We start from the raw sequence: 13703 nt of genomic DNA on the forward strand, positions 1-13703 counted from the left end.
CCCCTACTAGATACCTACAGACTAACAAATGAAAAGCCCGGTGTCAGAAATGAATTGTCTCTTTTGGACTTGCTGGCCCGTGAATTCTTACATGTCCCCAAACATTTCTATGTACTTGCTTACCCTACAGAATTTAACAGTAAGGCCTTAAAGCTGAAGATGTAACATATTTGGGTTACAGAAAACATAAGAAATCAAGTCTGGAGGTTCTATGGAAAAGAAAAATAATATGCAATCTTACCCAACTGTAAACCCAATGAGTTTTAACAGTGATTAGTTGAGCAATACATGCCCACAGATACAACATTTGCAAGAATGTCAAGTGCTGATATTCAAAAAAGTATTCTGTGACTAGACAGGATATAGACCCTATGTAGAACCTTCTAACTACTTTGCTAATGAGGCGTATTATTATACCAACTACTAATGAGTCATACATCTCTCTAAGTCATCAGGCAAGCCTCTTTTTCCCTTATCTTTTATTTTGTAATCCTCATTATTCTCCCCTCCATTTCCTATATTTAAAATGTTCCAGATATCACCTCTCTACTCTCCTTCAAATTCAAGGCCTTTTTAAAAACTAGTTCTCATTGCATGCATATATATAAATGGTTTGTATGTATATATGTATATACATACATACAAAGACATACATAATACACATGTGCACACACACATATATTCCTAAACACATCTTATTAAATAGGTATAATGCTACATGTGTCTAGAGTTGACAATTTGGCAATGGAGAAACAATTGGCATGTGATTCCTTGGATAAGGCCACCTCTCCTATTCCCAGACTTTTTCATTTGTTTATAGTTCTTTGTGTATGGTTGAAGACTCACGGGCTGCTCTCAGTTCAGTTTTGTATGTTCCTTGATGTCATCTTTGTTCTCACATCTTTGAAAAGTTCACATGTTCAGCATGGACAGTCCTACTGATGGGAGTTATGGTCATAGTTTCTTGATATTGCTAAGAGAAACAATAGTATATCAAACACAATGATATTCTGTCTCTTAACAGTCTTTCTGCTCTCTTTTTCAAAATGTTGATTGAGCCTTAGATGTAGGAGTGTTTTGTGGGTGTATCCATTGTGTCTGGGTTCCATACTTCTGCATTTTGATTGTTTTTGGTTTTCTGTAATGGTCTCAGTGTACTGCAAAAATAAATGTCCTTGATGGTGTCTGAAGACTACACTTACCTAAAGATATGAGTACAACTTTTTCAATTGTTGTTAGGGATTATGCTGCTTTATTAAATTAGTGATTGTTGATTCTCCTCCAATAACCAAGACTTCAATAGCACCAAAGAGTTTGCTAAGTTTCTAATACACACTTTTTGTATATGTCTTAAGTTCAACTGGAGAGCAATTGGTTACCACCAAAGTATGTGTGCTCTACTGAACCGTAAGGGGTATCATTCCATGCTGGTTATTTACAGGGTTCATATATGTCATAGCTGTGTAGGATTTTGAGTTGCCTCCTCCCTTGCATGGAGCCTCTTAATGCCATGAAAGCTGGATCAGGGAGAAGGCTTTCAAGTCAGTTCATGATCAGGACTGTGGGCCCGGAATCTGAAGTGGCATAAGATCTTCAGCAATGGAAACTTATTTTTCTCCTTCAAGGTGGATAACAAAGGGTAACAACAACAGGTTGTTTTGGGAGTTTCTTGTACAGCACCCCCAAAAATTGAAAGAAGAGCTAGAGAAGCCTCTATTTTATAGTACATGGTGATTATCACAGAAACCCATAACTTGTAAAAGTATAGAGAACAAGAGACTGTTGAATTTTTATTCATAAATGGAACATGCATATCACACCATCTTCCAAAGGCTCAGGAGTCATTGTGACTGAAAAGGCAGAAAAACTGCACATGCCAGGGGTGGTATATCAGTACAAGGAAGTATGTTTTTCAGACAGAATAGGATAGTTGCACACAAGAATACATAGAGGTTGAGAAAGCACACATAAGATCTGTACAGGTTCAAGCCAGAGAAATACTAGCTTGGAAAGAGGATCTGGCACACAAAGGAGTTGTGACAACTGATAGCTTCTGGAAAAGGAAGAGTAGCTTTTCTTTAAGGGTGCAGTCCCAGGTAGGTGACCAGGTTCCAGTGAATGATCACACCTCCATGAATATATAGGCAGTACCAACTGCACTTTATACATTAAAAAAACCCACAAAAATGAAAATGAAAACAGAGGGCAAAAATTAGTATGTGAAGGAAAGAGGGATACCTCCGGAAGGAATAAGGGGAAGGGATTAATATGATCAAAATGTGGTATAAAACATTCTCATTGGGAGGTGGCAGTGTACACCTTTAATCCCAACACTTGAGAGGCAGAGGCAGGAAAATCTCTGTGATATCAAGGCCAGCCTGATCATCAGAATGAGTCCAGTACACCCAAGAGCTACACCAAGAAACCGTGTCTTCAAAAATCAAACAAAAATTCTCAAAGAGCTCTGGACTGACAGTTGGAGAACCTACATAGGAATGAACTTGGCCTTCTGAGTGTGGGTGACAGTTGTATGGCTGGAAAAGTTCGTAGGACCACTAGAAGTGGAACTAGGATTTATCTCTAGTGAATGAACTGGCTTTTTAGAGCCCATTCCCCTTGGAGGGATACATTGCTCAGCCTAGATACAGGGAACAGGGACTTAGTCCTGTCTCTAGTGATATGCCAGACTTCATTGACTCCCCGTGGGAGGCCTTACCCTCTCTGAGGAGTGGATGGGATGTGGTGAGGAAAGGTTGGAAGAGGAGGAGAGGAGGGAGGGGGAACTGGAGTTGGTATGTAAAATGAAAAAAGATTGATTTTAAATAAAATAGTAAATTTAAAAAATGAGCAAAAATAAAATCATGAATAGTGCAAGTAAATGGATGAAACTGTGAACAATTATCTTGAATGGGTAATCCAGACATAGAAACAGAAACATTTCATGTTTTCTTCTTTATGTAGCTGTGACCTTTTATTCCTCAGATATGTATGCTTGTTTTGCAATATTAGGGAATTTGTAAAGGACCATGGGAGAGCGGAGATCTTTCAAAGGAGAGGAGCTGCAATCGTCATATAAAGGGGAATAAAAATGACACAGAAAAATTCCAATGAGTGAATGATGGGAGGTCAGGGTAGAGGAGGGAATGTGCTAGAGATGACTAATACTGAAGGCGTTATGAAAAAGACACATTGAAAGCACTAAGCTAAATGTCCAGCCCTATAGAAACTTTGCAAATTACACACTCATACATGCCAACACACACAAATTAAAAAGGATTTAAACAGATTTACCCTATAATGCAGAGTGCAATTCCCCAATAAGACACTTCATGATGGTAAATAAAACCCCTAGTATTGGGAATGAGTAAATCTTTTCTGAGTTTTTGTACAATGGGGTTCAACAAACCACAAGCAATATAGCCTATTGTGAAGACTAAGTGCCACAGTAAGAATAGAACCAATAGAATGTATGTACATTATAAAATGCTATTTATTAAATTGATTTACTCAGTAGAATTGAGAAAGGCCAAGAATCCACCAGTTTCTCATTCCATGAATCTGGATGCCTTTGCAATCTGAATCCAGTGTGGGATTTTGTCTGAAGCCATGATCCCTCCAAAGTTCACGCTTAGGAACCAATGAGTTTTGGTCTTCATTATAGAGGAAAGATGAGGAGCTGTTTACAGGGAAGTAGCTGCTCCCCCATCTACCTGCAACAGACTGTACTTGGAAAGTCTTTGAGGGTTTTCCCTTATCCGCATAGATGGAGACTCTCTCCTCTCTTCTCCCTTGGCCTATATATTCTAACTTCACTCAATTAAGGAAGAGTTTTATACAACACATTATATGGAGCATCTGCCACTCAAGAGAGGGTCCTATGACCCTCTTCATCCCTCCATAAGAAGGCACAGTCATTAGACATGCCTGGCTAGGAAAATCAGTTTTCATGGTGATAGAGCTAAACTCCCCAAGATTGTTGTCCCTTGGCCTAGAACTCAGTCACTCAAAACAGCTCCTCTGGATACAAAGCCTGTTCAGTGTTCTAGTCCTTTATATAAAATCATAAATAATTTTCTTATATCCAGCAATCTTTATCCTATATATTTCATAAGTTAAATATTCTCAAAGTTTCTTTTAATACATAATGTAATGGAAATTCTAAATGGGTGTTCTATGATTTCTTTCATTTTATTTATTCTTCTCTCATATAATTCATCCTGACCACATCTTCTTCTCCTTTTAGGGTTTATTTTTAGCTCTTATGAGTCATGCTTGGTTGATTCTGTATGTCATGTTTTTAGAGAGAGTGTTCAGGATCCATCTGGCTCCTACAATTCTTCCTCCCCTTCTTCATCAGGGTTCCATGTGTTTTAACTAATTTTCATCTAGAATTTGTTGTTTGCACGTATGTCTTCTGGAGGACTACAAGGGTTTGGCACAGATCTGTGAGTAAAACAGAAAAACATTTGGCATCATTTCGTTGACTTTCCTCCCCTACAATCGTGTTTGGTTCTATCCCTGGAACTCTGGGCTATTCAGACTCCAGTTCCTGGTCTTACAGGCAGTGTCTGGTATGTGCTCCATCTCATGGTATGGGACTCTAGTTAGACTAGACATTTGTTGACCACTATTGCAAGTTTTGTGCAACCACTACCCCAGCACATCTTGTAGTCAGGAAAGATTGTGGGTGAAAGGTTGTGTGACTGGTTTGCATTCCAGACAAATACAATACTGTATAAATATTTTTGATTTAAAATTGGTTGAATCTGGAGAGGTATAACATGTAGATTTAGAGGCCAAACTATGTTTTAAATTCTGTCAATTAAATACTTATTAAGGTATAACTAAAATATAATTTAACTTTTAATTTGTAATAATTTATATTTATGTATTTCTAATCTATAATATATTTATAATTTATAACTACAATATAATTTTAAATCAGTTTAAATAATTTACTTTTTCATATTTCTTATATATTCATATTTTCTATTTCCTTATTTACCTTTGAGGGAAATATTTCTCAAATGATTTCATAAATTCACATATATGCAACCAAACACATACACAATAATAAGAATAAGAATAATAAAACAAATTTGAAAACTCTTATATTAGTGTATTTTAAAAATCTTTGATGATTTTAACTTTTATGAGAAAGTATTTGGAATTGGTAAAATTAGGAGCTCAATATACCTTCCTTTTCAGAATTTCATACATTATCTTGTTTTGTGACATTTATTGATATTCAGCACTCACTTAAAATATTCTAGTAAGGAAAGTAATAGAATTAAATATGACATTATGAATTGTCATTTGAATACAAAAATCATTGGGGAATATCAATTATCTGAACACTCTCTGACTTAATATATCAGAAACACAACATTTTGATGATAAAACCAGTGGTATCTCTAGCTTAATACCTACTACTACCTTAATTGTCTGACTGAGTAAAATTAGGAAAGAAAGAACTTCCTTCACATACATAGTGAAAGAATTTCATAGAAGAATTAAATATTTGTAATTTTCATTACATGCAATATATATGACTGGGACAAAATTATCTATTTAGAAAATAATGACATCAAAATATCTTAGAAGAGGCAACTTTTGTATTTTTTGAAGGGTCCACAGATTTCAACAGACAAATTGATTCATTCATTGAGACATGGTGTAATAAAATCCGAGTAATACAGATAAGATTCTATATGCTATTAGTAAGAGAACAAAAAAGTCTACTACTTTAAAAATGTCTTCAAATTTGTTTCATTATTCTATGTGTGTTTGGCTTCATATAGTTTGTATACCACATGGTACCTGCAGAGGTTAGAAGGGGTCATCAGCATCAGATCTCCCGGAACCAGCATGACAGACAGTTGTCAGCTGCCATATGCATGCTGGGAATAAAACCCAGGTTCCCTGGAATAGCAGCCAGTACTTTTAACAGCTGAACCATCTTTCCAGTCCAAACGTTTTACTTTTTTGATTGTACACTTGAAGTAGAAACTCAAGCAGGAGAAAATGACAAATTGACTTTAAAATGCGAATATATAACATAAAAAACAGAGTCTGGGAATTAACTCGTCTTCTCTCAAGAATCTGAGTGAACCTTGGCTAATAAATTATAAAGCAAGAACTTTAAGAGATGAAAAGGTCTGTGTTTCTCTTAATAGAATGACTCTTATTTACTTACTTTTTATGTATGTCCATAATATTGCAATGCTTGTAATAAGCCAAATTGCCCCAAGAAAAACTATCACTGTTTCTAAATCCGTGATCCAAATTTTGTATAAGGAATATAGGGGATCTGAAATAGAAACTAAGAAATTCAAAAATTAGACAAATATAATGTTATGTACTAGATAAAGAAAAGATAAATGATATCACTTAATATCATTACACCACCTCTTAGGATTCCTCAGGTGTGAATATGGTGATAAATGCCTGTAATAATCATTCAGAAGGATGAGGAAGGGGAATTGAGTCCAGCCTCTGTTACATAAGAAATTCTGTATCAAAAAGAAAGGACAGAAATAAAGAAGGAAAAAAGAAAGAAAAAGAAAGAAATTGCAAAATAAAACAATTTAATCTGCTACTTACAATGGATTGATTCAACCAAGTCTTATAGCTATATATAATAGGTATTTTATATTCATTTGATATTATTTGCAAGTGCCAACTTTGATTTGATTCTGCAATAATATAAAAATCTGGGGGAACTGTAGAATGAGTTGAATGGGATTTGTGTTTAAGAGAGATATAAGTATTTGAAGGCCATACTGTAATCAACAGAATTGCCCTCCAAAATACCCAAACCTACTCCATGGAAGTTTGTAATATGTTACATTATATGGAGAATGAGTCTTCTGATGTCATTAAAGCTATAAACCCTAAAATAAGAAAACTATTTTGGTAGACACAATCTAATAATATAATCTCTTAAAAGCAGAGACTTTCACTAGCTGTTGTCAGAATAAAGAAGACACAGAGTGGTGTAAGATGGAAAGACACTGTATTCGTTGTTTGCCAAGTCTGTTGTCGTTAAGGTGCATTCCTTTAATTCTAGATTTTTGCTGTCTTAGGTGTATCTCTGAGTTTGAGGTTAGTCTGTACTGCAGAGCAAGTTTCAAGACAAACAAAAGGGCTACACAGAGAGGTCCTGTTTTGAAAAACACACAATAAATAATTATAATGAGTATAATGATGATGATGATGATGTTAAGACAGAGTCTAAGAAGACAGAATGGAGAAAATCAGTTTTTAGTACCTATAAAATTAAGAAATAAAACAAGAAATATGTATCTGTACTAGAGTAGCTAGCTAAAGAGAAAATGTGATCTAAGCAAGTGAAAGTCATAGACCCTTTAAGATACAAAGAATGAAAACAGCAACAAAGAGAGAGGTACGGAACACTCTGGCTCCCCAATAGAAGGTATTCCAGTCATAGTGGAAAGAGAAATCAGAGAGTCAAAGTCAGCCCAATACAAACACTGTCAGTCTTCACAACAGAAGTGTTCTGCATTCACTGTAATCCTGGATTTCAATTGAGAAGCAATCATAGTTGTAAGGATTCTGTTCAGAAGCTTTGCTTCAAAGAAGAAATTCACATTAACTCTTTTACAGCCCCTAGAACCTGTATTTCTACACCATGGTGCACTGTTTAGAATGAATAAACATTAAGTATTTGTATTTTGGTGGACAGAAGTCCTAATGCATTCTCATGTCTAAAGTCAAGTAAACATGCAAATATATTTGTGTAACAGGATACAGTCTTATGATCCCAATCATACTCAGTAGTGAAACCCAGTACCAAAATGAAAGAAAAACAATCCTAAAATTTCATCAGTCTATGAACCTCCCCCCCGCAAAAAAAAAAAGCCAAATGAATTCTCTAAACAAATAGCTAGTTTTAAGACATCACACTTCTTACTTGCCCAAATACAAAGTGAGAGTAGTAATGGAAATATCACGGAACTGGCATTAAAACAGACCTAGAGGAACAAAATAGAGATAACTTAATTGAATGCAAGTATGTATCTTCAACTGAGGTTTTCAAGACACCAAGAACACACAACGGAACAGGACAGTCTCCTCAGTGAATAGAAGACTGGGTGTCCACACAGATGAAATTATTATCTTGTTTTGGAATCTATAAAAAATCAACCCAGCAGATTAAATTGTAAAGCTAAGACCTGAGTTTATAAGATTTCTAAAAGAAAAACAAGGAGAAAAGGTTTCATAAATATGACCTCAAAGTCACAGTAGACAGCAGAATGATTATGTAGAATGGCAGGAAATAGAAATGTTTGTGGACAGCAAAGAAAATGATCAACAAAGCATAAAGGCATGACGAGCTTCAGAATGCCAGAAAAAAATTTATGAGCTATAGACCCGATAAAATGTAATAAGACACACACACCCATACATACATATGCACGCATGCACACACTTATATAAATGAATAGCAAAGAATTTCTTATTCATTGTTAGTGATATGCAAAGTGATACCTTGATAAGTTGCTTATGAAGTTACCTGTGGACCATCATGTGATCCAGCTCAATTCGTTAATCCATCCATAATAGCTGACTACAGTAGCCATTAAGGCTGAAAGATCACCTATAATCAGGAGAAATTAAACTCTGATGACTCATGAAATTCCTGAGGTGATCTATATTATGTCTCTGTTCTCCACATTTTCTCCTGCAGAATTTTTACAAGTTATAATAAACAGTTACTGAAATGAAGGCGTTCAGAGTAGTTTGGTCTAGTTTCTTTTTTTCTGGGTAGTTGATTGTGAATATAAATGCGGATTGTTTGTCTTTAGTGATAAAATCAGAGGAAAATTGATTTCCTGCTTTTATTTCAGCACTAGGGAGGCAGAGGAAGGTGGATCTCAGTCACTTCAAGGTCAGCCTGGTCTACAGAGTGAGTTCCAGACAGACATGATTGTTACATAGAGAAACCCTGTCTCAAGAAACAAAAGCAAAAATTAAAAAAATTCAAAGGAAGAATTTTACATGAGAATAGTAGAAGTACAGGCCTATGTATTCTATGATCCAAGGCCTATCTAGCAAGAGGTCAGAAAACAAGAAAGCAAAAATATCCCCAGTGGGGACCCTTTTGATTCTGAAGTTTTCTTTTGTTTTTGGAAGAAATGTGTATATTGATACATAGTCTTGCTCTTCACTGATTACTGTTAAAAATTCTGTATACACATTTCCCCTATAAACCATTAAAGAATAAACTATCACCAAAAGTATATTTTAGTGTTATTATATTCATCACAAATTCCACTTCTACATAGTCACAATATTTCATACTTAAATTCACAGAAGCATTTCAAAGCACAAAAGCCTCATGCATATAAGTGAAATACAATTAGAATTAAATAAAATCTATTTATATTTCCTACATTTTCAGTATAGATCCTAAGATAAAAAGTGCTAAAGTTTTTAAACCTCTAGTCATAAGTGTATATTGACTATTAAATGATGAAAAAGTATTTAAAGCAAATGAAAGTTGATTTAACAATGTTTTCTGAAGCTGTTTTTCTTGTGAGAGGAGCAGAAGAATCTGGTTCCCAACACAGCTGAATGCACTGGAAGCTTTAGTTGTTGCCTCCCCCAACACTCTGTGATAGTGCGATCCTTTGAGATTACAGGCAAACCACAGATCCTCCTGGTGATGGTGAAAGTTTCACACAACAATTCCAAAGAGACATATATCCAGGAAAATAAGAGAACTAAAGATATACTACCACCATTAATAATATTTACCTTCGGTCCATCCTTGCATAGACAAAGGAATGAATATTACAAGTGGTACTGCACAACACATGACTTGTGTGAGTATTACAAATAGGTTAAATATACGGGAACATGTTTTGCGTCCAGGTACATGTCCTAGAACAGGGAGAGTTAGAATCAACCAAAGGAGCTTAGCAGTGTGAGCCAGTAAGTAGCCTAAGAACAGCCACCTGAAAAGGTGGGCATCATTATCCCACTCCTATTCACCTTATAGGTAGAAATGAAGAATCAGGCCTGTTTTGTGACTAGGATATCTCAGTTGGAATTGTAAGAATACCAGAGCTAACAACATAACCTAGCACAAAATCAGTTTCCATGGGAACTGGAGACAGCTTAGGTCATAAGAATCCTCACCATATTCAATCTTGGGCAATAGTAGCTGTGAAAATAGGATTTTCTGAAATAAGGGACTGAATTGGACCCACAGATTCTGAGATCAGAAGTAGTCAGCCCCTTCAGCACCACAGAAGACACACTCTCACTTTTGAGTTGCTAAGACCCTGCTCAGTACTCTATTCCTAAGCTGAACAGATAGTACATAAGTGTTTCCTCCGTAAATTATTGAATATGTATCCATGGGATACTTAATCTTCATATCACCTTCCAGAAAAGGATGTATAAAACTTTTGAAGTGACTAGAAACATACTTTAGACAATACAACACAGTTTTGACTTTTAGTCTTTGGAAGAGAAGGAAACAGCTTACAACATATTCTTTTTCCAGAATCACTATTGGACATATCATGAAGAAATTGTCTGATATCAAAAGAGAATAAATTTCCCACAACCAGCATGGAATAGACTACTTTAATGACTAAGGGGTTTCCTACAGTCTGGTAAATGTACAAGAAGAATCTTAAAACCAAATATTGAAAGTAATAACATAATGATATGGCATGGAATTTATAGACAAACATATCCTTAGGTCAATCTCCTGAGAGGGTCCAAATATACATTACTGTACTACAGTTCACAAAAGAATTGACAGAGTTTTTATCTCACCTTTTATGGGCTCTGTTCACATTAGCTCTATTGTAGTTCCAATTATCAAAGTCTGTGGTTCCTTGTTCAGATAACCAAGTATTGAATTTATAATTACCTGTACAGAGTTACAGAACTGTTGTTCTGATTATTTTGCTTCTCTGTATATTAACAAACATTTCAATGATTGTATCAAATGCTTTGTCTGAAAAGACTGAAAAGAAATCATGTATATTTGTGGTTGCAACTCCTTGGGTAGGAGAACCAAACTCCTAACACCTGTTTCTCTGTGAAGAATTTTTTTTTTACTTTTTTCTGGGTGTTCAGTCCCAAAACTTGGGTTTCAGTTGTTCGGGGTCTCTACTTCTACCAAGTTCAGCAAAGTGTTGATTTCCATGTGAGAAATAGGCAGTTTGGTTCAACACAACTCAGTAGTCAGTGTTGGTCCAAATATCTGAGAGTTGCACCTGGGTAGTTTTTTGGCATATTTAAGCACAGCTGGATTTGGAAAAAGTTTCCAGGTGATAACTAGCTCAATTCCAGGTAAACAACAAAATATAAGACATGATTATATTAAAACTGTTGTAAACTACAGGTGACATCTTCTGTAAAGATAGGTTCTATACATTAAGGAATCAGATTTACAATAACAAAAGTTCATGATAAGGGTTTTAGAGAGGATAACACTAGAGATTGGCTATGATAAACAGTATCAAGGAAAGAGTATGAGGAACTGTTTGGTGTGACTTGGTTTTTCAGATAGATAAGAGGTCAACAGGTATTAGTCACCTCAGTTCCCAAACACTCAAACAGAAATGAGGTAATACACGTCTTTCATTAAAGAGTAAACAATGTGTATTTAACATCCTTGGCTTCCCTTGTTCTTGATGGTGATCACAGGTACCTCTGTTCCTTCTATAGGAAATGACATAAATATAGTACTCATATATGAAATTCTCAGAACAAATAATTCCAAAAAGAGCAGCAAGTGCTCATAACTGTTGAGTCATGTCACCAGTCCCATCTGTGTACATTTCTAATGGACTGTATATTATTGATAAATTACAAGAATTTATTACAGAAGTTTTTCTTCTTGGATAGAAGTTCTATACTCTCATCTATGTCCATATATAAACTATGCTCGTACAGTAAAGGCTACTGTCTTTTGGCTACAGACAAGAGTTAGAGAATGTTTTAAATGTGTAGCATGCATGAACAAAAGTTTATAAATGTTGCTTGTATGTTCCTTAAGGGATTTTTCCTGGTTTTAAATGAGAAAACTATTAAACATGAAATGTCTATTTGTACCCTTTAAATTTTTACTGTAAACTGTCAGAGATCAAATTTAAAAAAAAAATAAGTATACAGTTCTTGCAAAAGCTCAGTATATAGAATGTTTGATGAAACTACCTGGGAGGGTTTTTTTAATTGTGTGGTAAGAACTGACACAGTGTGTGAGGTATCAACATTGTTACCAGTTAAAGCCCCAATATTTATAAAACGAAGGCTATAAACTATAAGCCATTATAAAACATGCAGTACTTCTTTTGATTTTTCTTGTACTTACTAAGACAGAAGGACACCTTTTAGACATCTGAGCATCAGTCACATAAACTAAATCTTGAACAGTCACCATTCCCATCATATTTACCTTTCATTCTGAAGTAAGTACATGAAATGAACTTGATCTTGAACACTATCAACACAAGGAAGATCACACTAATATCTTCTAACCAAAAAGTATCCAACTCGAAATATGAATCTGAAACTAAGGCTGGAAGAGAAGATAAGAATCAGGATAGTTGCAGTCAGCAAAGCAAGGCTAGATTACACATTTAAGGTCGTTTGATTTTCAGATTTCTCTTGCCATATGCCTCCTACATGTACAAGAACAATACAAAAATTTGATATATATATATATATTAGTACCAAAGAGTTCCACAGTAGTCAAGAATGGAGTATAACAAGGGTTTATTTAAAGATAAACTCACAGTAAGGGTAGTGATCCACAGTCCTCTACATGTGCTGGGAATTAGAAATGAATCCAGAAGAAAGGGTCATGCATGCTTTTTGTCTGCATTTATAGGACATGAGATCTTACCCTAAGTGCGCTGGTATCATAAAGGCTATTGGTTGATTGAGTTCCAACAACACTTCCCCCTTTTGTCTAAATAGGAGAGTTCTAAGGCTAATACAAAACTATGTACAATAAGAACAAATACCAAGTATTGTCCAGGGAAAAGAAGAGGCAAAAAGTACATAAAAATTAGAATTACAATCAGCATGAACAACATCAAACAAGAAACATATACTAAATGTTTCAATACTTATCCTATCCTAAGGAGTCTAAGTCTTATATTAAAAACAAGTTGGCTAAGTCTTGAGAGGAAAGTAACTATGACTATCTAGTCTTCAATCCTATAAAAGACCTGAGAAGGGAAATTTTTACCTGAGTAAATAGAAAATATAATTAGACAACTTCCAAAATGTGCAGGAAATGAAAGAGACAACCTGAGTAATCACTCAAAGTCTCATTTGCAATGTTGGGGCAACCAACTTTAGCTAAGATCTAGGGTAACTGACAGACCATTTCTAGAGGCAGGAAAATTTGAAAAACTCTTACCCTTTGTAAGGTTTGACAGTCTTTTTGCTTGTGTCCTACTTGTCCTATTTGAACACTGTGCATTTTGTCAGTAGTTGAAGCAGGAGCAGTTATTTGCCTCAAAGGACAATTTTATTAAGAAGAAAACAAACTTCAAGTAGAGTACCTTTGGTGTCCAACATTCTCTCAGAAATAGATTGGTGCTGTCAGGAGCAATAGTGTCTTAGGTCAACAGAATCCTAAGTTATTTAAATGTCATATTCCACACTTCTATAAAGTATTTAAAGATTACCTATATTTGTGGAATACA

The 13703-nt window shown here is 35.2% G+C and overlaps 1 protein-coding gene and 1 long non-coding RNA gene across 2 annotated transcripts in view; both read right to left on the reverse strand.

Moving 5' to 3' along the window:
* Positions 1-3472: 3472 nt before the first annotated feature.
* LOC148122725 (uncharacterized) lies at positions 3473-9891 on the reverse strand. Its single transcript, XR_015737534.1, has 3 exons — positions 9781-9891; positions 6197-6322; positions 3473-4443 (listed from the first exon to the last, which is right to left on the reverse strand). It is a non-coding gene; the product is annotated as an uncharacterized LOC148122725 (long non-coding RNA).
* Positions 9892-12392: 2501 nt separating this feature from the next.
* LOC148122726 (selection and upkeep of intraepithelial T-cells protein 2-like) overlaps positions 12393-13703 on the reverse strand; it is a 28192-nt gene continuing 26881 nt past the window's right edge. Inside the window, exon 6 of the mRNA XM_087905009.1 lies at positions 12393-12565. Within this exon, the coding sequence (XP_087761135.1) occupies positions 12393-12565 (173 nt within the window). The remainder of the gene's footprint in view (positions 12566-13703) is intronic.

The sequence above is a fragment of the Myodes glareolus genome, chromosome 3 (genome assembly GCF_982192425.1).
Source record: "Myodes glareolus chromosome 3, mMyoGla1.1, whole genome shotgun sequence".
Taxonomy (NCBI): domain Eukaryota; kingdom Metazoa; phylum Chordata; class Mammalia; order Rodentia; family Cricetidae; genus Myodes; species Myodes glareolus.